At 37.6% G+C, this 22,745-nt stretch overlaps 1 protein-coding gene and 1 pseudogene across 2 annotated transcripts; both read right to left on the bottom strand.

Moving 5' to 3' along the window:
* Positions 1 to 276: 276 nt before the first annotated feature.
* On the bottom strand, positions 277 to 6,673 carry LOC107785455 (uncharacterized). Of its 2 annotated transcripts, XR_012694924.1 has the most exons (5): positions 6,370 to 6,671; positions 3,659 to 3,823; positions 1,898 to 1,957; positions 642 to 737; positions 277 to 542 (listed from the first exon to the last, which is right to left on the bottom strand). XR_012694924.1 is itself a non-coding variant. In XM_075221727.1 (4 exons), exons 1-3 carry the CDS (start codon positions 6,593 to 6,595, stop codon positions 1,902 to 1,904), a joined length of 447 nt encoding a protein of 148 aa, XP_075077828.1. In that variant the 5' UTR covers positions 6,596 to 6,673; the 3' UTR covers positions 817 to 959; positions 1,898 to 1,901. The 2 variants fall into 2 exon arrangements, 1 of the variants encoding a protein (XP_075077828.1); XM_075221727.1 differs by lacking the exons at positions 277 to 542; positions 642 to 737 and adding an exon at positions 817 to 959 and having other exon boundaries at positions 6,370 to 6,673.
* Positions 5,251 to 5,357, bottom strand: LOC142164493 (U6atac minor spliceosomal RNA; annotated as a pseudogene).
* Positions 6,674 to 22,745: the final 16,072 nt, after the last annotated feature.

Raw genomic sequence — 22,745 nt, 5'->3', positions numbered from 1 at the left:
CAAATAAATCATTATTATATATGACTATATGACAATTAAAAGTTAAAAAATAACCTATTTGGAAGCTGATTTTTCAATTTTTTTTCACTCCCACGCGCGTAAAAGAGGGTGCACCCACACTCTTTGCCACATCAGCGTCCAGGGGGTAATGGCTCTCAAAAGGCCAAGTTGAGGGGGTAATTAAGACCACGAATAGTTTAGGGCTGTAACTAATAATCTGTGCCAAGTTTAGGGTTTTTTTTAGGTAATCAATTTTATGGTAACTCATTAAATAAATTAAGATATCCAAACTCTTCTAGATACACATTATACACTTAACTTTGTTGTTGTAAAACAAAAGAACACATCCAATGTAATGCAAAACAGTTAACAATACCTTTAAGAGCAGAATATATGAATAAGTTTCAGAAAAGATACACCCTTCAAATTGCACCTACAGGCCTACACTTAGCTGAGCTGCTAACCAGTTGCCACATATTTTCCATGTTTCCCTTTCCTGGGCAACTCGGACACACTCTGGCACAAGCTGGAAATGCACATTTCTGACAGGTAAAAGAACCATTCTCAAATCAGGGATAGCACTTATATCCAAAATTTCTCTGAAAGCCAAAATGTTATAATCTCAGACCATATTTTCATACCGTACGCTGAATCAGTTACAAATGCTTGCAATCAAAAGGAGATTTTACTGGCACTGAGAAAGCGATTTGAATCTTCTCCAGGATCTTGATCATGAACTGCCCCAAAACAACCACATAGCAAATTAACTGATTTAGAAGTTCGTCAATGACATAAAACCAACAAACTTCTTTTTGGACATCATGAAAGCAATACTGAGAAAATTTAGCTCATCCAAAGGTTATCACATTTTGCGTCTTCTAATAATATTGCGTACTTTAATAATGCAATGCACCAACTTGCAAATGATTTGCACACCAAAGAATTGCAGCACCAAAACACTGAAACACAAGACAGAATGCATATATCAATTTACTTTTCCATATGACGCATACTGGGAAAGGTTGGTGGTAGAAGGCAAGAAAATTCCGCTGACTATATAAGGCACGAAAAAGTTTAAGCTAGAGGGCTCTACCTTCAGCCTGTTACTAGGTTTGGGTAATCACTTACCATGCAAGATATGCCCCTTTCTCAATATGCTTTTGGTTATTCCTATTTTGGACCCTCATTGCCTTATTTTACATGCTAAACTTTTCACTTGGCAGAAATTATTGAGACGTTTACTTAGAATTAGAAATTACTGCTGAGTAGATAAGAACTAAGAAGGGAATGATTGTTCTTTTTCCCTTTTGAGTAAGACAGGCATCAAAGAATGCAAAGTCAAGATTTGCCACTAACATTCTCCATAAAATACCTGTTCTTCCATAAATGAAAAAAATAAGGGGAGATTGGGTGGATCACTTGCTTATCGACACTCAGCCATGTTTATCATGCTAGTTTCTGATGTTCTCGTGAGGAGGAAAGCTGTTGTAACTAAAGAAATCATATAATGCACAAGGATTGCGCGTTCTAGATTTGATAAAGAAATGAACCTTGGGCCTAACTCAACCCCAAAAGTTAGCTCAAAGTATATGGATTGCCCAAGACCAATTAAAGAAACCAAGGCCCCCATCCCACTACCGATGGACTCAACAGTCAACAAGATCAAATGTTCCCTTACCATATTTATTTATTTTCTTATCAAATAAATAAACGTGGTAAGGAAACATTTAATATGACCCAATAAACCTCAACAACCTTTTTGCATGAAAGACTAGGAAATAGTTCGCAAATTGACCTCCTATGCGAATTGTCTCCTTGATGTTAGCACTCATGCATATACAAAGGAAAGAACGTAGCATGTTCATCGAACACCAGAAACGGCAATTATCAGCATTACCTCGTCAATGAAGACTGTTATGGTTCTCATGGTCTCGCCCACCATCCCCTGTTGACTTCTCTGCAAGAAAGATATAACAAGGTTTTAGTGAATGAGAATCTCCAGCCCGACTCACCTAAAATGCACAAATGAAAAGCAGATACTCTAATTTATATTGTAATTAAAGTATTAAGCATTTTAACTCAAAACTACTTTACTCCTAATCAGTGTTGTCAAAGGCGCGTTTAAAGCGCGCTTAAGTCCTGAAGCGAGGCTCAAAACATGTTGAGCGCTTCGCCTCGCTTTGTGTGCGCTTTAGTGTCGCATCAAAGCTCTAAGGCATACTTTTCCTTGCCAATGAGTGTAATCCTGAAAAGACAACCTTAAACAATTGATATTTCACTTTATCATGAATTGTTTTCAATTTCTTTGTCCATATATTTGTTATTCATGCTTATAATGATTAGTCTTGGACTACATGCATATTTTTACGTTGCGCCTTTTTTCATTAAAGCCCACGCTTTATTTGCGCTTTGCGCTTAACGCCCCAACGGATCTTAGAGCTTTTTTTGCGCTTTTCGCCTTTGATAACACTGCTCCTAATACCTTGAAACATTTAGTCCACCACAATATATTTCCCCTGCTGCCATAGACAAACCAGAGAGAAAGAGAGAGAACTGGACGCATTTCCTAATATAAAAAAAAATGCACGAAAGAAAAGCCAATTTGTTCAGGTGCTCCGTCATAAACAGAATCAGGACAAGATTTTGGGACATGTGGAGTAATTTCTACATCACAAGCAAAAGTTCCACTGTGTTTGCTGGTTATTAGCCAAAAATAAATTAGAATGAGTTACCTATATATAATATACAACACTACAACAGATGTCTCAAACCGCACAAGAGACGACTAATACCCATAGGATGCACTTCTTGAACATCAGAAAACCACATCAATATACAATGTCATACATCCATGCCTACCAGAGATAGAAAAAGACCCACAGTATCACAGAGCGAATGTTAAAACCATTGTCAACCTAAACCACATCAATAACGCAACATCATGCATCCATGCGTAGCAGAAACAAGATGCTAATGAAGAAGAAGAAAAACCGTTAGGATTTCCCCCCAAGATCATCATAGTGAAATCCCCCAAGTTACGAACCCTCCAGACACACTTCTTCTATTTAGCAATTCCCTCTGTTTCAATTTATATGACACTCTTTCTATTTTGCGATGTTTCAAAATGGTTTAATACCATTGCATTAATAATATTCTATACAACATCCAAGAATTCAAATTTAGTTCAATATTCAAATTTTTAACTTTCATTTAATTTGTTTTGTCAAATTAAGTTTTCAACCATTATTTTAGGTATTTTCTTCTTTTTACCATTGTATAAAATGCAAAGGAGGAAATATTTTTCCCACAGCTAGAGTGGATAAGCTTCCTTTAAACCTTAACTATGTGTATGAGAAAAATTAACTCTCCCATGGAAAATTAAATTTCCACGACGAATTACTGTTTCACAGAGTTCTAGAATTACTGTTTCACAGAACTTTCATATACAACGACTTGGATATAATAAAAAGTTCATGTACTTTACCAGTTTACAAAGATAAATCGTGTACATAGAACTATTTTTGAAAAATTACACAAGTAAAGCATTCATATAGGAAGGCAAAGTATCAATCAAGATAAAGAATAAAACCTGCGTACATCCTATTTGAGTTGTCATGAAAAAGCTTGACACAATATGTATCATGAAAAATAATTGTACCATGTATCAAGCCAGCAGATAATGTGTGATCGATATTATCAAGACGCCTTTGTATAGACTTCAAAAGTGAATTCAATGATGTAATTCTTTTCCTAACACCAGAAATTCTAGCAGCATGCTGCATAATAAAAGGCAATGGGGCATCTTCCAGCAGTTTGTCAAGCTCTGCAGATATAGATGATTGGTTACTACATACATTAACAGAAGGTACAAGCAGGACCATGAAATAACAAGAAAAGCAATTGAAAGAAACAGAATCTTCGATTAAAACGCCACATTTACCAACCTGAATCCCTATTCTTAATAGCCCTTTTATGTTTCAAATATTATATTGTACAATGCTTTCCTACTTCTATAAGCTTGTGATAGTTAGTGAATCCATGTTCCATTAAATTAGTATTGATGAAATTTCCAGGGTATGGGGCTGAACTTCTATTCTGTCTGATTACTGTTTCCCTTTACTTTTCTCAGAACTTCTCTATTGTATGGCTCTTAGCGACATCAACCTCCTCTAGAGAGTTCGTATCTAACAGTTCAAAAAGGAGATCATTTAGGATTGATATTCATTTTAATATCTTCACTAGATCTATATTCATTTTAATATTTCCTTTGGTGTCACACCTTTCATCAGCAAAAACTGGTTAACAGCACTGGATCTGTCCAAGAAATAGTAACACTGGAAATGAACTATCAGATAGACATAAGTCCTCTCAAGTAAAACTCCTAAGTTACAATGACGAGGTGGCTGAAAGTGCAAGAAGAACTGTCACAGGAAATATATCAACTGTGTCAAGCGATCATGTCCTTGCAACTGGATCTAAGCGTTGGTTAAGTAAACATCCTGTAGTAAGAGAAGTAGTTATGGACTATCCCTATGGAGGTGGGTGAAGGAAAGCCCCATTTGGGAGAATAATAAACTTTTTGATTGACTTAGATTACCCTTCTTAGAATTAGAACCCATTGAGCCGGTTTCAGCACTCAGCCCAGCAAGGGAGAGTGGTCAAATGGTCAAAAGCAGCCGACTGTAAATCCTTGTAGCATTTATCTTATGCTACAGCCTTTTAGTTATCATAACAAAAAGCTAGGAACATTAAACTCTGTACCACCCTCTAAACCTTGTCACCTCAGATTTTGTTGCAAGTGGAATTGCAGTGCAGTTATCCTCATATAGAAGATGACCTAGCACATTCAAACAAACAAGACTAGCCCAGCACACAGAGAAAGGTTTTCCAAGAAACTGTCTCAGATATCTACTCGAACAAAAGTTGATGCTATTTTCTTCTTCTGGAATGATAAGTAACAATCCATGAAATAGTAGAATCATCCAAGACCTAGACATTATCAATGCAGTTGATGTGCAAACGGAAAGAAGAGTCTATCATCATATCACTGGCAATTGACATGTGGAAGGAAAACTTGAAGAAATACAGTTTTCTATTATTGCAAATTGCAATTGCATGCGGCTACCAATAATCAGGTGCAAAGGAGAAAAACAACATGTCTTCTTTTCCTAGAGAACACGAACGTCTCATTGTACATAGTAAATGATGAGGAGATAGACGAAAGAGAATTTGACAAAATTTTCATGTATATAAAAATTGGGGTAAGATCCACCGAAGTGGGTAGCCTTAACCGGATGTGTGCGTTAACAGGTAAAACCCGAAGGTTGTTCCCGATCATCTCTCATTTCTACGAACACGGAAAGAGCTAAAAGAAATTTCAAGCTTTCTCAAACTCTTTTTTTGGGGCACACACGGAAATATAGTCCACTAAGTTATTGGTTGTTCACAATGTATGGAATAAAGAGGAACCTTTTTCCTAAGCAACTATCTGATGAAATTTCTGGAAATCTGAATCTACGAAAACAATGTGTGTTTTCCTATTGCTTTTTTTTTATGTGTCTTTTCCTATTGCTCTTTATTAATTTTTTTGAAGCTTTAAGGTTTAATGAGAACTAACAATATCATAACGCAATAGCGAAATAGTTCACTTAACTGATGAAAGCAATTTGGATCTACATGTCACAATAAAGAAGTGCATGTTTTTATTCTCATGGAAAAAATGCTAAGCTCCAATGGGACTAGAAGGTGCGGAAGAAATTACACATACAACTAATGTCCTCCATGCTGCCCCCCCCCCCCCTTTCCTCTCCACCGCCAAAGTGATTCACTTTTTTTTCCTGATGACCATGGTGTTAGGGTCAGCTTGCACCTCGACTAATTTCATGGGATACCTGCTACCTTCCATTAGCAATAAAAAGTGATTCATTTCTTTTAATTTTTATTTTATACATGAGGGGGTGTTGTTTGGGTAGCTTGTGTTCATCTTGACTAATCCTTTTAACAACATGCTACTTCGCACCAGCAGAGGTTTTTGGGTGAGCCTGCATGTCATGTTGCAGCTGGATTTGTCACTCTTTATGCCACGATCACTAAGCCACCTAGTTCGGACACCCACCTTAGTGAAAATAATTTGGAGTCTTTCAAAGATGTACCATAACATAATAAGAGTGCAGTTTTTGACTGCAAAGCTTCCTACTTTATATTCAATAACAAGTGCGAACGAGAAGGAGTTCGCTCAGCCTAATAAACAGTAAATGGATCCCCAATTCCAGTTCTTATCACACAAAAAAGGCACACTAATACACCACAAAGAATAAATGTCAAAATTAAGTCCAGCGGTTATATTTATAAGAAGGTGAAGAATGGTACCTCCAGTGAGACGATCGAGAGTGGATGAGAGCTGATCTTGACTACGAGAAGTGGCGGCAGCGCTGTCATCAAATTCCCGGATTATAGAAGAAATTATAGTAGAAAGCCCCTTCGCTAAGGCAGAATTTGATGTGTCGCTGTTGTCCGCATCGCCATCGACGGCGACACTGGTCGGGTCATGCTCCGCCGTGTCGCACGGTTGTTTCTCTGGGACTTCGTTCGACATTGATTGAATTGTTAAGCGAGGGTCTTTTCTGGTAGTCGTCAGCAGGAATATAAGTACTCCCCGTATTGGATATACTGTACTACTTCTTCCCTTTCTTTTTTTTTGCTCGACATTTCCGATTTTTGTTTTTAGTTTTGAACCTTTCGTTCCCAAGTCTTTTTTTTTTTTATTTGGTTTTCCGCCTAGTGTCCGGTTCCCGCATTGGAACTCGATTATATTCGTATTCGCGCCGCATAGGCCTTCATTTGATGGAAAACATTTTCTACCAAGAATTTTTCTATACTCAGGGCTCGAACCCGATACAAGGGAAGAACAGCCACATCCGTTGTACCACATCTTTTGATTTTTGTTCCCAAGTCTTAACCAGTGCTACTAGCTAATAGAAGTTGAACTAAACATGTAAATTTGTCTTGAAGGATGAACATCAATGCTATATTACATTGATCTATACATAAATTCTAAATAATTAAATATCATTAGTTTGCAAAGATAATTAATTTAATTAAGTTAACTCGGTACTATTTATAATTATATTTATTTATTATTCAAATCCCGATGTATAAATACATTGTAATGTTATAATGATCAAAAATCCCACCAAGGTCATGATGGATCTAATTCAACCCGCTAGATGAACCAATCATAAACGACAATTTCAAATATCGTGAAGCAACAACAGAGTCTAAACAGAGATGATAATATAACAATTAATCTAAAGCTAATAACACAAGTACAAAAATAACCAAAATATCCCTAGGAATTGGTGTCATGATGCCATGAGCTACTGAATCAAATACAACTATCTGAAACATAATGCATATATTGTCTGAATAAAAGATAAACTATAATAGAAAGATAGACGAAGGTGACTCCAAGGGCACTGCGGATCGATCAAGTAGCTCTACCTTGAGCCTCCAAGAAAGTACTCCTAGATAGTCTCTTGGGTCCCACTAGTACCACGCTCAGAACCTGTAACAAAATATATAAAAATGTAGTATAAGTTAGACCTGCCAAATGGGCCGGGTTAACCCATGAATCGGCCCACATAACCTATTACAATGGACTCCTTAACCGACCACGACCTACTAACCCCTAACCGGACTAACATGTAATGACTCAACCAATTATTTTGAGTTCTAGCATTATGTTCTATGATTTAAGACCTTGAGTAGATTCATATGATGCTTTATGACTTATATTTATGGTTGGTTCGAGTTCCAAAAAGTCCGCAGTGATTTGGAACACTTAGTTCATAGCTAGAAGCCTTAAAGTTAAGAGAGTTGACCAAACTCAACATATTAGGTAAACAAGCTTCGCTTTCTGATTAGAAGGTTCCAATAGGTTCGTATAATGATTTTGGATTGGGACGTATGTTTGATGGGGTCTCAGATGGCCCGAGAAGAATTCAACATTATTGGTTAATAGTTGGCAATTTGAAGAACTTAAGAGTTCATAAGTTTGACTAAGGTTTGACTTTTGTATTATTATGTTTTGCCGCATGTTTCGAGCCTTCGAAGAAGTTCATATAGGGTATTTGAACTTATCGGAATATTTTGGGAAACTCGTGAATGGTTCGAGTTTGATTCAGACGTATCTTGTGAAAGTTAGAAGTTGGAGGACTTAAGAAAGTTAATGATTTTGATTTGATGCTTGATTCTCGGTTCTGATATTGTCATATGTGTTTTGAGTTTGGACAAGTTCGTATAAATATACAGATTAGTTAGGATCATTGGAGGGGTCCCGAGAACCTCGGGTGAATTTTGGGATAGTTTTTGATCAAATCTAGCCACTTAACAGCTGCTCATTTTTGACAGCAGGAGTGTAAATCGCAATCACGATGGTTAGGATACTGATTATAAAGAGTAAAGTAGAATTTGGATTTTGTTAGCGGAAGGTTCTCCACGATCACGTAGAATAAATATTTGATGATAGTGGATTGACTTTTGAAACTTATATCTCGCAATCTATAACGAATTTGGGGATGATCAAAAAATAAAAGGTGTAGTCCTTTGAGCCTAATATTTAAAAATTTAAATAGTTTGTTATTCCGACATTTATACAAAAGTTATGGCCATCATTATACTAAAGGATAGTAGTATAGAGGTACGCATTGGTGCATCGCAATCGTGGAGCTTCTTGGCTGCTATAATGAAGAATAAAATAGTGTTGGACACTTTGTGAACCGCGAGGGTGGTGACCGCAATCACAAATAAGAACTATTTCTAGGGGTATAAAACGTCCAATTTTGGGATTTTAACCTTATTTTTACCATTTTTTAGTTTTGAAGATCGGGAGAAGGCGATTTCGAAGAGGGGTTATATCATGATTACCTATGGATTATTACATACACCTAAGTCAAGAATTTATAAAGTAAAAAATGAGTTTTTGACTTGAAACTTCAGAAAGGGTATTTTGAGATACAACGTCGATTTGGACTCAAATTTAGAAACTAATTACATATTTGGACTCGAAAGGTTACTGTTCACCGAGATTTAATCATAATTCTAGGTTTAGACCAAGTGATCCAGGTTGACTTTTACTGATTTTTGAGATTTCAATAAAGATTAAAACTTTATTGTTTGGAATTGATTTTTATAACTTTATTTGACCTTGTTGAGTATTGTTTGGGATAGATTGGGCTTGTTGGAATACCAAAAAAAAACCTAAACTTGGCACAAATTATTAGTTACGCCCATATTCGTGGTCTTAACTATCCCCCCTCCCCCTCCCCCTCCCCCCCCCCCCGAACTTGGAAATTTCAGAGCCATTACCCCCTGGACGTTGATGTGGTAAAGAGTATGGATGTACTCTCTTTTAAGCGCGTAGAAGTGAAGAAAAATCGAAAAATCAGCTTCCAAGTAGGTTATTTTTTACCTTTTAATTATCATATAATCATATATAATGATTTATTTGTTACAACTATGTATATCTTCTTGCTTCATCTTAACATACAACGTGGACTTTACTTCAACTATTATTTTTTTTATTTCTTCTATAGATATAATGTCTATTCTTTCCAACTGCATATTTCTTCTTTTTCGGATCGAATTTGTAAAAATTTTGGTTGGAACTCCATCATTTTAGCCAAATACAAATCTTTTAGCAAAAATAATGGAGTACTACTTGTGTATTTCCTGTTCTTTAGATATAATGTCTATTTATTTTAATTGTGTATTTTTATTTTAGAGTCAAATCAGTAAAAACAATTTGGCTACAGTTCCATTATTTTTTACCAAATAAAAAAAATATAGCCAAAATAATGAACTTGCAATTGTACGCTCTTTTTATTTCTTATTTTGATGCAATGGCTATTTATTTTAATTGTGTATTTTTATTTTTTCAAGTAAAATCTGTATAAAAAAATACATTTTTAGAGCTCCATAATTTATAGCTAAATAAAAATTTATAGCCAAAATAATAAAGTTCAAACTATGTACTTTTTATATCTTATTAGATGCCTTGACTATTTATTTTGTAACGACTCGGCCGGTCGTTTTGAGTATTTAGCTATGTTTCCTCTATTTGATTCTTTATTTATGTGTATTTGAGGTTTCGTGACTTTTCGGGGTGGTTGGGTTGGGTTCGGGGAAGTTTCAGAGTGAATTGAGACACTTAGTCCCAAAGTTGGAAGCTTAAGTTAAAAGAGTTGACCGGCATTTTGACTTTTATGTAGAAGACTCCGGGAATGGAGTTTTGATGGTTACAATAGCTTCGTATGGTGGCTATGGACTTAGCGTATATCCGGATTTAGATTTGGAGGTCCGTAGGTTGATTTGAAGTTTTTTGGCGAAAGTTGAAAAGTTGGAGGTTTGGAAGGTTGAGAGAAGTTTGACTGAGAGTTGACTTTATTGATATCGGGTTTGGATTTTAGTTTCAAAAGTTGGTATAGTACCGTTGTGTTATTTGAGACTTGTGTACAAAATTTGAAGTCATTCCGGGTTGGTTTGATGTGATTAGGCATGAGTTTAGGAAGTTGGAAGTTGGAAGTTCATTAGTTCATTAGGGTTGAATCGGGGTGCGATTCGTGGTTTTGATATTGTTTTGTATTATTTGAGGCCTCGGGTAGGTTCGTATTGTGTTTGGGATTGGTTGGTATGATTGGACGGGGTCCCGAAGGCCTCGAGTGTGTTTCAGATGGGTTTCAGATCATTTTTATCATGTTTGAGACTGCTGATGCAGAGGTTCTGGTTTCCTTCTTCACGATCGCGAAGAAGTTATCGCGGTCGCAGAAGGCATTATGTTGATAGAGGTGATTGTTAATCCCATTCGTGGAAGTGAGCTCGCATTCACGAAGCTTTGAGAGGCATAGGTCATCGCGATCGCGAGTATGTAGTCGTGTTTGCGTAGAAGGGGAGTTCAGCTGGAGACTTCAGGCTGTAAGTCATCGCGATCGCGTAAGGTTGCTAGCGTTAGCGAAGTATCCTGTTGGTTGTGCATCACATTCGCGAGCTTCATGTCGCGTTCACGTAGGCCATTTTCTGGGGCAGTGTTGATTGAGCTTCGCAATCCGAAGTTGGTCCCGGAATCGCGAATGGTATGCCTGGGCAGAAAGTACTTTATTTTTTGAGGGTTTTTGTCATTTTAACATATTTTGAGTTGTGGAGCTCGGTCTAGGGTGATTTTTGGAGAGCTTATCATCACACTTGAAGTGGTAAGTGATCTTTACTCACTTTTGATGATAGATATTGATTACCCATTGATTATTATATCTAGATTATGTGGGTTTAAGGTGAAATTTGGGGATTTAAGGCTATGTTATTGGAGAGTGAGATTTGATGATTTGGAGGTCGATTTGTGGTTGGAATTGGATGAAATTGGTATGGTTTGACTCATAATTAAATGAGTGTCTAGAATTTTTGAGTTTGACCGGGTTTCGAGATGCGAGCCCGCGGTTGACTTTTTGATTTTGGTTAAAGATCTTAGCTTTATCATTTGGAATCAATTCCTATGGCCTTTATTGATTATATTAAGTTAATTTGACTAGATTCGAGTCGTCCGGAGGTTGATTCATGCGGGAAGGGCTTGTTAGAGGAGTAATTTGGCTTGCTTGAGCTAAGTATCTTACCTAAACTTGGTTGAGGTACTAGTTACCTGAGTTATTTGTGATAGCTACGTGCTATGGGGGCGCATATGTGTGGAGTTTGAGCCCATGTGCGAGCGCCGACATATTTATCCATGCTCGGGGTAGTGCTTAGACTATAACATGCCTTGAATTGATTGTTAAGCTTTAAGTTGTGATGTTTCTCATAGTTGTAACTCTATTGTGAGCTATTTGATCTATGTTTGAGGTTATATAGAGTCTAATCTCTCGATTGAACTTGATATTTGCTATTTTCGTGATGAAATTGCGATTTGAGCTATGATAGTACACTTTGCACATGCATACACTTTAGTATATCACTTATACCAGTCCAAGAGCATGAAATCTGATATTCATTGATCATATACATATGTTCTTGTATATTTGCTTCTGTATGATATGATTTGGACTGGATGCCTGATACCACGCTCGGCGGATTATGTTGTTATGCATGTGATCACACCTGACGGATTATGTTGTTATGCATGTGACCACACCAGGCGGATTGTGTTGTCATGCATGTGATCACGTCGGGCAGATTGTGTTGTTATGCTTGTGACCACACCGGACGAATCAATGATATTGAGTTTGTGATCACGCCGGACAAATTCGTGATATTGAGCTTGTGACCACGCCGCGCGGATTATGATATAAAGCTTGTGACCACGTCGGGCGGAGTATGGTTTTTGCATGTGACTACGACGTGCAGCGTGTGGATATGGATCCATCCCCCAGGGTCACCCTCTCATATTTCTCTCTTGATGGTGTACACGCGGATTGAGGACACGTGATCAGTGGTTTGGTACGATTATGGAAATTCTGAGGAAATCTTGCCGGTGTTGTTTGGTTATTGCATTTCATCTTTACTTGCAATTTTCATGATTATTTACCCGATTTACTTGGATATCATCTTTATATATCGAATCATTGACTGAGCAGAGTACTAGAGTAATTATGAGCACCAAAGTGATTTTATCCGTGATTTTATGATTTGATCATATTACTGTCTTGAACTTGTTAAATTTATGAATTGCACAGGTTATAGAAAGTATCATTTATAATTATTGTTGCTTTTACCTCGCCGAGGTCAGTTATGACTTTCTGAGTATATGGGGTCGGTTGTACTCATGCTACACTCTGCAGTTAGTTGTGCATATCCAGGTGTCGGACCTAGTCACTGGTAGCGGAGTTTGCTAGCTGAGTTGATCATCGAGAGACGAGGTAGAGTTGTATTCTCGACCACAGTCTTGGCATTTCTTTCCATATTTTACTGTTGTCTTTATTTCAGACAATATTGCTATTTAGCTTTCAGACTTGTATTTTCCGTTTTAGAGCTCATGACTTTGTATTTACTAGTTCTAGGGGATTTATCATGTATTGGTGTTACTATGCGGTATTAAGGTTTTATACTTATGTTAAATCTGTTATTTCTACTATTATGGTTCATTATTGTTATGTCTGGCTTGCCTAGCAAGTGTGTTAGGTGCCATCACGACTGATTGGGTTTTTGGGTCGTGACATATGTCAAATGTACAAATTTTTTTATAGATCAAATTCAAAAGAGAATAACTAAAACTTTATTATTTTTGGCCAAAAATATTAGCCTAAATAATATAGTTCTAGCCAAGTTTTATTATAATTATTATCCAAAAAAGATTATCTAAAAAAGTAACACACTTAAAAAGGTAAAACAAATATATTTTACTTTTCAAAAAATGCCAAAAATATTAGCCTAAATAATATAGTTCTAGCCAAGTTTTATTATAATTATTATCCAAAAAAGATTATCTAAAAAAGTAACACACTTAAAAAGGTAAAACAAATATATTTTACTTTTCAAAAAATGCCACATAGATAGAAAAATCCACGTGGCAGGCGAGTGCATGCCACTTTCATGGGATGAGATCGTCCAAGGGGTTAACAACTATCGAATAACTAAGTATAAGGGGTAATTAAGATCACAAATAGTACAAGGATGCAGCCAATAATATGTCCGAAGTTTGGGGGTGGGGGGGGGTTAAGGTATTTTGCCCATTTAATGGCTTTGGAGCTAGAAAAGGCAGATTTTGAAGAATAAAGCTAGCGTGAGGTAAGGTAAGTATCTTGCTCAACCTTCACTTGAGAGAAGTTTTTCTAAAATAAAATTATGTGATATATGCTACATGGTCGGGGTGCCGTATATGTGAGGTGACAATGTATATGTGGGCACCAAGGTTATATCATACGTGGTGTAGATTTTATGCTTCCTTATAACTTGTTTTGGTTTATGCTCTGCTTGTGATATACTTTAATTGTTTGTATTACTACTTGAGCTTTCTTATTCATGTTAGAGATCATATCTAATTTTTTGATGCTTTATTTGGGCATGATTGTCATTTTGTTTGTTGGATTATATATAATAGTTATAGTCATACTTGTAAACATACATACATTCCTGCATATTTGTTTCCTTGTCCATATGCATCATACATATTTATCTCTTGTTCATATGCATAAGTCCATGCATATGATTCTTTGATATGGACTGAGGTTGACGCGATGGTTTATGCGGTGCGATTGATATAATTGTTGTACGATGGTTCATTCCATTAGGATTGATGACTGGTTTTTGAGATTCTGATTATCTGATTATAGAGCTATAATGCTTTGGCATATGAATTTGGATCCATTCCTCCGAAGTCATATAATTATACATGCTATATTGGGTTGTATGTGTACAGTTTGACACTAGGAGTGTCTGGGAACTGAGAGTGCCAATTGTTGTAAAGTTTAAGTCTTTATCATGAATTTACGTTCTAAACTCATATAGAAATATCCATGCATATCATCTACATACGCAAATTCATGCATTTTGCATATGCATGAGACCTGCTAGTGGATTGTTGGACCCTTAGAAGGTGGCAGATTGATGTAAATATTGAGTTTCATCATGCATAGATATTTTAGACTCATGTAGGAGCATTCATATAAATTATATTTGGGAATTAATGTGAAAATGAGAACTTATCATGCCTAAATACTTTACATTCATGTGGAAGTATTCGAGCTAATATTACTTGGTGTATATCTTCTTTCTATGTAGATTTCATGCATTTGCATATGCTTTTGACCTTGTTATTTTGAAAAGAATGTGTATTACATTTATCTTTGATTTTGCACCTGGTTATTGAGTTGTTCCTTGGTTGTTTCTCTTTTATTATATATACTTATGAAATGCATATGTCGGAGTACTGATACTATACTTCTGCATCTTGTGTGCATATTTTGGAGCTAAGTTGCTGCAAAGTTGAGGATGATCATTGAAGACATTAGTGTTCCAGTTATTAGCTGTCATTTCTTCATGATAGCCTAGGATCTTGTATATCTGTTTATTTATATTCAAATGAATGATGTATTTTCTTCATATCAATGTTTTAATCCCAATCTTAGTTGTTTGTAACTTGTACTACTAGTTCTTGAAATAGTTTGTATTAATCTTCGTATTCTTATTTTTATTATTTATTTGATGATCTTCTATTTGAGTTGCATTTATGTTGGTTGGTTTACCTAGCGGGTTGGATTAGGTGCAATCATGATCGCAGTGATATTAGATCGTGATAAGTTGGTATCAAAGCCCTAGTTTCATAAGTTCTACGAGTCATGAGCAAATATCTAGTAGAGGCTTGTGGATCCATATGATAACGTATATACTTATCTTTAATAAGTTATAAAGCATCTAGGAAACTTCTCTTTCTTTCTTTCTTTCCTTATCGGACGACTTTATTTTAGCTTGAAGTCTAAGTCTTCAGATTCTTTCTATTCGTTCGTATGTGATATTGAGAACCCGTTATTAGTTGGGCACCGACAGCTTATGATGATATAGTGGATGGTGTGCGAGATGTTTTCCCATGATATGGGGTAGGTCAGTCTAAAGGACACACGGTCAGGTATAGACGGCAACTTTGGCTTGGGAGACTCAATTTAGGACCCTTTGGTCTGGTAGTGTCCCTAGAAGTGGGAGTGGTGGTATAGTGAGCTATAAGATAGCTATGTTTTCACCGTTGGTTGCTCTAAAATTGAGTGAGTTCTTCTAAAATCTTAAAATAAAATAGAGAAGACATTTCTAAAGTGAAATGGTAAATTTAACGAGGTAGCTTTATAATACGTGTTGGATATGACGAGAAGAATTTTCTTGAGATGCAAAAGGAATATGGATGCTTGATCATCATCTTGGTATGCAATATAGTCTTAAGGTATGGTCGATGTGTTGATGGACCTTTCAGTTTTTTATTAGTGGAATGAAAGAGATTCTTATATCTTGTGGACGAGTGTGGACTCGGGAGGAACAATTGATTACATAGAGGTTGTAACCATGGTAAGGTCATGTAAAGATATTGCATTGGAGCTAAATAGGTGGGCTAACTCTTATGATGAGGTCCGAGTGTAATGACTCGATCGGTCATTTTGCTTTTTATATCCATGTTCCCCTAATTAAGACTCTCTGTATGTTCCTTTACTGTTTTATGACTTGCGGGGATAGTCAGTTTGGGTTTGAAGTGTTCGGGGTGAAATCGGAACACTTGGTTCCTTAATAGTGGCCTAAGATGGCCAAGATTGACTTGAGTCAACATTTTGATTAAATAACCACGGAATCGGGATTTGATGATTCTAATAAGTTCGCATCATGATTTTGGACTTCGGCATTTGTTTAGGTGATCCGGGAGCGTTTCGATGCTTAATGTTGAAAGTAGGCGCATTGAAAGTTTTCAAGTTCTTTAAATTTGGTTTGAAGTAGACTTCGGTGTTATTGAGGTCCATTTGGGATTCCGAGCCTAGGAATAGGTCTGTATGGTAATTTATGACTTGTACGCAAAATTTGGCATCATTCCGAGTTGTCTAAGTAAGATTCAACGCGTTCGGAGCTAGTTGAAAAGTTTGAAGTTCATATGTTGATTCAATTTGGTTTTTGGGTGAGATTATTAGTTTTGGTGTTGTTTTATGTGTTTCGAGGGTTCGAGCAGGTCCGTATTATATTTATGGACTTGTTGGTACAGTTGGACGGGGTCCTGGGTGGGCTCAGGTGAGTTTCGGACCACCTGGAGTTAAGTCCAAATTTCTGATATATGATGTTCTGGTTTCCTTCTTTGCAAACGCGGAGAAGGCCTCATGTTCGCGATGAAGGAATTGGGTTGGTGAGATTTTGTTCTACGCATTCGCAAAAAGGAGCTCGCGATCGCGATACTCTAGGCCACTGGCCATCGCGTTCGTGTGAGAAGGCTCGCGTTCGCGAAGAAGGCTTGGCCTGGGGGCTGGGCAGGTAAAATGTCCTTCGCATTCGCGAAGGGCTGGTCACGTTCGCGTAGGTTGGCAGGGCATGTGCTTTGCGTTCGCGAAGGCTCTCTCACGATCGCGTAAGAGATTTTCAGGGGCTTGGGCAGTTTTGCCTTCGCGATCGCGAGGGCTTGTTCGCGGTCGCGAAGAAGGCAGGCATGGATAATGTTTTAATTTAAAATGGGACTTAGGCCATTTATTTCATTTCCACACATCTCTTGGCCGATTTTGGAGCTTTTTAGAGAGGAATTTTAATACATAGATTATGGGTAGAGTTTAACATGGAAATTATAGAAATTTTAGTATTTTGTTGGAAAACCTAGGTTTTGATAAAAATGGGATTATACCACGAAAATGATTATGGAATTGAGTAGAAATTATATATTTGTGTTCGTGAGGTTATGGGTAATATTTATTTATAAAAATTTTCAGAACCCGGGTACGTGGACCCGGGGGTGAATTTTAGGAATCTTCCAATTTGGGTTGGGTAATTGCTCTAATAGTTAAATTATAAACTTTTGAACATACATTGATTAGTTCGTACAATATTTGGCTAGTTTTGGATTGCGTGGCACCAATGTGAGGCTTTTAGTGTGAATTGTGGACCGGGAAAAGGACTTGAAAACGAGGTAAGTCTATTGCCTAAACTTGTAAGAGGGAATTATACTTGTAGGTGCTATAAATGGTTGTTTGCTAATAATTGTGGGTGTTACGTGTGCACAATGTGACGAGAGTCTGTATGTAGCTAAAATCATGCTTATGTCCGGGTAGTTTTAGGACTCTACCATGTATTACTTATATTATTTGTACCCAACTTGTTAGTTTAATTACTTAAATTATAATAGAAACTGGATAAAGGATTTGTAAAGACTGAGCTTCATTATTTTGAGTTTTGGCGGGTTATTTGACTGATAGTGGAAATTATGCCTTCTTTGAGTATTATTCTTATGTAGTAGCCATTAGTCGGATTTCGTAGAGTATTCTCTCTTCCTGTGGATCGGGTCGAACATCTCGGCAGTATATTAGATGCATCTATGATTCGTGTCGGTCGACCCTCAGTAGTGTACACACTATTCTAGATCGGGTCATACGATCTCAGCATAATTCGTGCGTGATATTGCTTGGAGTCCGATTATACTTGATATTTCTTCCATGACTTGAGAATTTATAATTATTTGATGGCTCTTATTTGTTGAAATTAGTATGTGATAGTTGGGGATTTTTAATTGATATTTAGTTAAAGAACCACTTATTTATTGTTTCTTATTTCGTTGTTACGGATGTATTCCATGCATATTTATAATTTTTGCACTTTATTTATTGACGCTTAGTAAGTGTCGATGTTGACCCCTCGTCACTACTTTTTCGAGGTTAGACTAGATACTTACTGGGTATATATTGTTTATGTACTCATGCTACACTTCTGCACAAATCATGCGGGATCTGAGCTAGGTGCATCTGGCGGCCATTCAGGTGCATGCCCCCGCTACCCGGAGACTTAGTGGTGAGTTGCTCCCTATGCCCCATTTTGAAGCACCCAGAGTCTCTTCTTTGTTGTATTTATTTTTCTGTCTATCTTACTCCAGACAGTAGTATAGGAGGTTTTGTATATTCTACTAGTTTGTTGGTGCACTTGTGACACCGAGCTTTGGGAGATTCTAGTAGATATTTCATGATTTTTGATTATTAAATTAACTACTTCACTCTTTCGTTAATTTTATGCTTTGAATTATCACGATCACCTATTAATCGTTACCTTATTAAATAAAATGAATGACTTTAAGGATAGTAAAATGAACAATTACATGGATAGTTCACCGTTGGTGTCACGACCCCAATTTCTCTCCGTAGGATGTCGTGACGGCACCTAGTCTCTAAGACTAGGTAGGCCTACACTTACTAAATAATTAGAAGAATTCAACCATCAAATAAAAAAATATACGAGATGAAAATCTTATACAAATTACAACTCCCAAAACCGACAGTACAAGTCATAAGCTCTACTGAGTTTGCTAGAAAATCCCTAAATACAATTGTTCGGAATGGAAATTAAATGGTACAAGTACAATATAAGAAGTTGACTCTGAGGCCTGCGAACGCGATGACAGGTTTACCTTGAGTCTCCACCACTCGACCAGCCAGCTAATAATCAACAACAACCGAGGCACATGGATCTGCACAAAATTGTGCAGAAGTGTAGTATAAGTACATCACAGCGGTACCTAGTAAATATCAAGACTAACCTCGGTGGAGTAGTGGCGAGGGACAGTTAAGACATCTACCGGATTAAACAACCTGAACAAGTGTGTAGATGAACAAATATATAAACAATATTAATATAAAGCTAAGCATGATAAGGAATACAAGACAATACTTGCAATGATACACTAGTAACAACAATATTCAGTAGGAAGCAGTCAAGTAATAATGTTGTAGAGTAACTAATCACAGCCTAAGTCCGGGGAAACCAAATAAAGGGAAACCAACAACAACTCAATGAGAACAACTGCTTTCATACCAAATCTGTTCAAGCATTTCTATGAGGTACGGAACCTCATAATCATAGCTCACGGGTCCCAATTCATGAACCCTAATCACTTGGCATCTTGTGCCCACATTACAACTCATAACCGCAGGGACGACTCACGTGCCAATAGAACAATTTTCACACATAAGGCAAGAAGACAAGAGTACGTATAATGGTTAATGTCATCATGATTCAACTTTTAAACCTGATATGGGTGATTTAACTACGTGTATGCTTGTTCAAGTGTTCTACCATAATTCCAGTCAATAAATAAGAGTAGAGTCAGTGAATGTCACATAAGCAACGATCACCACGAAATGTACGGTGTAACAGAAGCAGCAATGAAGTTTGAAGCAACGACCAGCACAATAAGATTAGCTACACAGAGCTGAGCAACTAGTGCAACACGGAGGGAAATAATTGATAGTATGCTAAGGAAAACAACAATCAAAGACAAGTGCACAGAAAAGGGGAAATGACAACAAGAGCACTCCCGAGGTATCGCCTTGTAGTCTCAAATCGTAAATGAATCACAACTTTCCTTATATCACCGCGCGAGCCTTTATATTTAATTTTTGAAAATCATTTTTACGAAATAGCATCTCGCGTTTTAGCCCACCTTATCACACCGCATGGCTTCTAGTAGTTCCCCTACTAGCCACGTGTTTCAAGCCTACCTTATCTCACCGCGTGTGTTTCAACACCCATACCTTATACCACCACATGCATATTAATAATAATACCACGACAGAAACCTCGTGCAACACAATAACAACCGCACGGCATAAACCTCGTGCAAACATAATAAAAACCGCACGACAGAAATCTCGTGCAACATAATAACAACCGCACGACAGAAACCTCGTACAAACACATAACAATTTTCTCAACAAAACATGTATGCCAAAAACATAACAACTAAAATAAATGACTTTCACCATCTGTGCCCACATGCCACAACATTTCCTCAAAACAGTTTCAATATCACAACCATGTATAGCCCTCGGCTCAACAACACTGAATACAACAACAACAACAATATTAACACGAGAATACGACAAGTAAATCAACACAAGAACTTCATAATACAAGAAAACGAAAGAACGAACTCACAGAGAAAGACACAATAAGGAAATAATAGTCTCAAGAAGAATAGTTCAACAGGGGAGAGGTAATGTGTAACAATTATTCCACGAACATGCAATTCGACTACAAGAGAGATAGCATGAATCAATGACCCCAAATAAGAATACCTCAATAGTGAAAGGGGTAACAAACTTCCATTAAAACTAAGCAATTACGGAAGAGATAATAATAATTTTAATTAAGGTTTAAGCAATTACGTATATCAACAACTAGGACAGTCTCTCACTATGTGACTGGTAATTCCACACTCAAAGCAACCTCTCCGCTGATGTGGCTGTGAAAGCTGTCCGGTACAGGTACCCTGAGACCCATGGGTACCTGAAACACCATGTGAAACCTGAAGTGCAAATTAAACTGGCTGACCCACAAAACCTCTACCATGTCGTACCCTGCCTCCAAAATATGAACCAATAGGTCTCTCTGGTCTATGAGGCCTCTTAGTCTCCTGACCCCGCATGCCCTCTAATCGGCGAGCGTTCTCTACCACCTGCTGAAACAGAACATCCGACTCCAACTCCTGATCCATATTGAACCAGATATTATGATTGAGCCCCTCAATAAACCCACAGACTCGCTCTCTAACTGTAAAAAACAAAATAGGTACATGTCTGGATAATTCATTGAATATAACGGCATACTCTGACTGTCGCAGCTGCTCAAACTCCACACGCCATGCATTTCGAAGGGTCTGGAGAACAAACTCTCTCAAGAACATCCCTGAAAACTGAACCCATGAAAGTGAAGCTGCATCGGCCGGACTACCCAATTAGTACGCTCGCCACCACTGATATGTTGCTCCCTTAAACTGGACCATAGTAATAGCAACCCCACTCGTCTCCACAATACCCATAGTGTGAAGAATATGGTAGCACTACCCTAGGAACTCATGTGCATCCTCTGAAGCCAAACCACTGAAAGTAGGAGGGTAATACTTCTTGAACCTCGCAAGTCTAAGCTGTTACTCCTCATATGTTGTTGCTCTAACCACGAGCTGAACTGGGACTACAAGTTGTGTTGCCATGACACCTGGAACCTGACCAATGTGGACTCGCTGCTCTGGAGTACGTGCGGCGGGAGTTTAAGCTCCTCCCACGATCTGTGAAGTAGTTGGTGCAACCGAAATTAACTTTCCGCCTGAGCCAATATACCAAACATGATCAGGAACTGTACTAAAGTCTCCTGAAGTCCTAGGAGTAACCACAGGCACCTCCGGTATCTGTACCCCAACAGGAGCTACTGGCGGCTCCTCAACGGCTGCTCTAGCTATAGCATGTGCTCTTCCTCAGCCTCTGCCTCTGCCCCTAGCAACGCCGGCTCTGGGCGCAGCGTTGTCGGTAGCTGCAGCTCGTGTCCTCACCATTTGTGAGAGAATAGAATGACAAAGGTTCAAACTCCGAGATCAATAAACTCGCACGATAGGAATGAAGAAAGTGAAACTGTCCTAATAGTTCCGTAGCCTCTCGAAGATAAGTACATACGTCTCCGTACCGATCCGCAAGACTATACTAAACTCGTTTATGACTCGCAACACCTATGAATCTAGAGCTCTGATACCAACTTGTCACGACCCCAATTTCGCTCCGAAGGATGTCGTGACGACACCTAGTCTCTAAGACTAGGTAACCCTACACTTACTAAATAATTAGAAGAATTCAACCATCAAATAAAAAAATATATGATATGAAAATCTTATACAAATTACAATTCCCGAAACCAGTAGTACAAGTCATAAGCTCTACTGAGTTTGCTAGAAAATCCCTAAATACAAATGTTCGGAATAGAAATTAAACGGTACAAGTACAATATCAGAAGGTGAATCCGAGGCCTGCGAATGCAACGACAGGTTTACCTTGAGTCTCCACCGCTCGACCAGCCAACTAATAATCAACAACAACTGAGGCACCTATATTTGCACAAAAAATGTAGAAGTGTAGTATAAGTACACCACAACGGTACTCAGTAAGTATCAAGACTAACCTCGGTAGAGTAGTGGCGAGGGACAGTAAAGACACCTACGGGATTAAACATCCTGAACAAGTGTGTAGATGAACTAACAGAGAAATAATATTAATATAAAGCTAAGCAGG

This window comes from Nicotiana tabacum, chromosome 9 (genome assembly GCF_000715075.1).
Source record: "Nicotiana tabacum cultivar K326 chromosome 9, ASM71507v2, whole genome shotgun sequence".
Taxonomy (NCBI): Eukaryota; Viridiplantae; Streptophyta; class Magnoliopsida; order Solanales; family Solanaceae; genus Nicotiana; species Nicotiana tabacum.
The sequence above is the reverse complement of the archived record's forward strand: the minus strand, read 5'-3'. Positions and strand labels throughout refer to the sequence as shown.

Excerpts from the sequence above, each read along its gene's own strand:
- LOC107785455 (XM_075221727.1), bottom strand. The coding sequence starts at position 6,595 with ATGTCGAACGAAGTCCCAGAGAAACAACCGTGCGACACGGCGGAGCAT. Across the intron at positions 3,824-6,369 it reads TCTCGATCGTCTCACTGGAG|AGCTTGACAAACTGCTGGAA; the intron begins GTACCATTCTTC and ends CTATATCTGCAG. Across the intron at positions 1,958-3,658 it reads ATCTGCTGGCTTGATACATG|AGAAGTCAACAGGGGATGGT; the intron begins GTACAATTATTT and ends TCTTTCTTGCAG.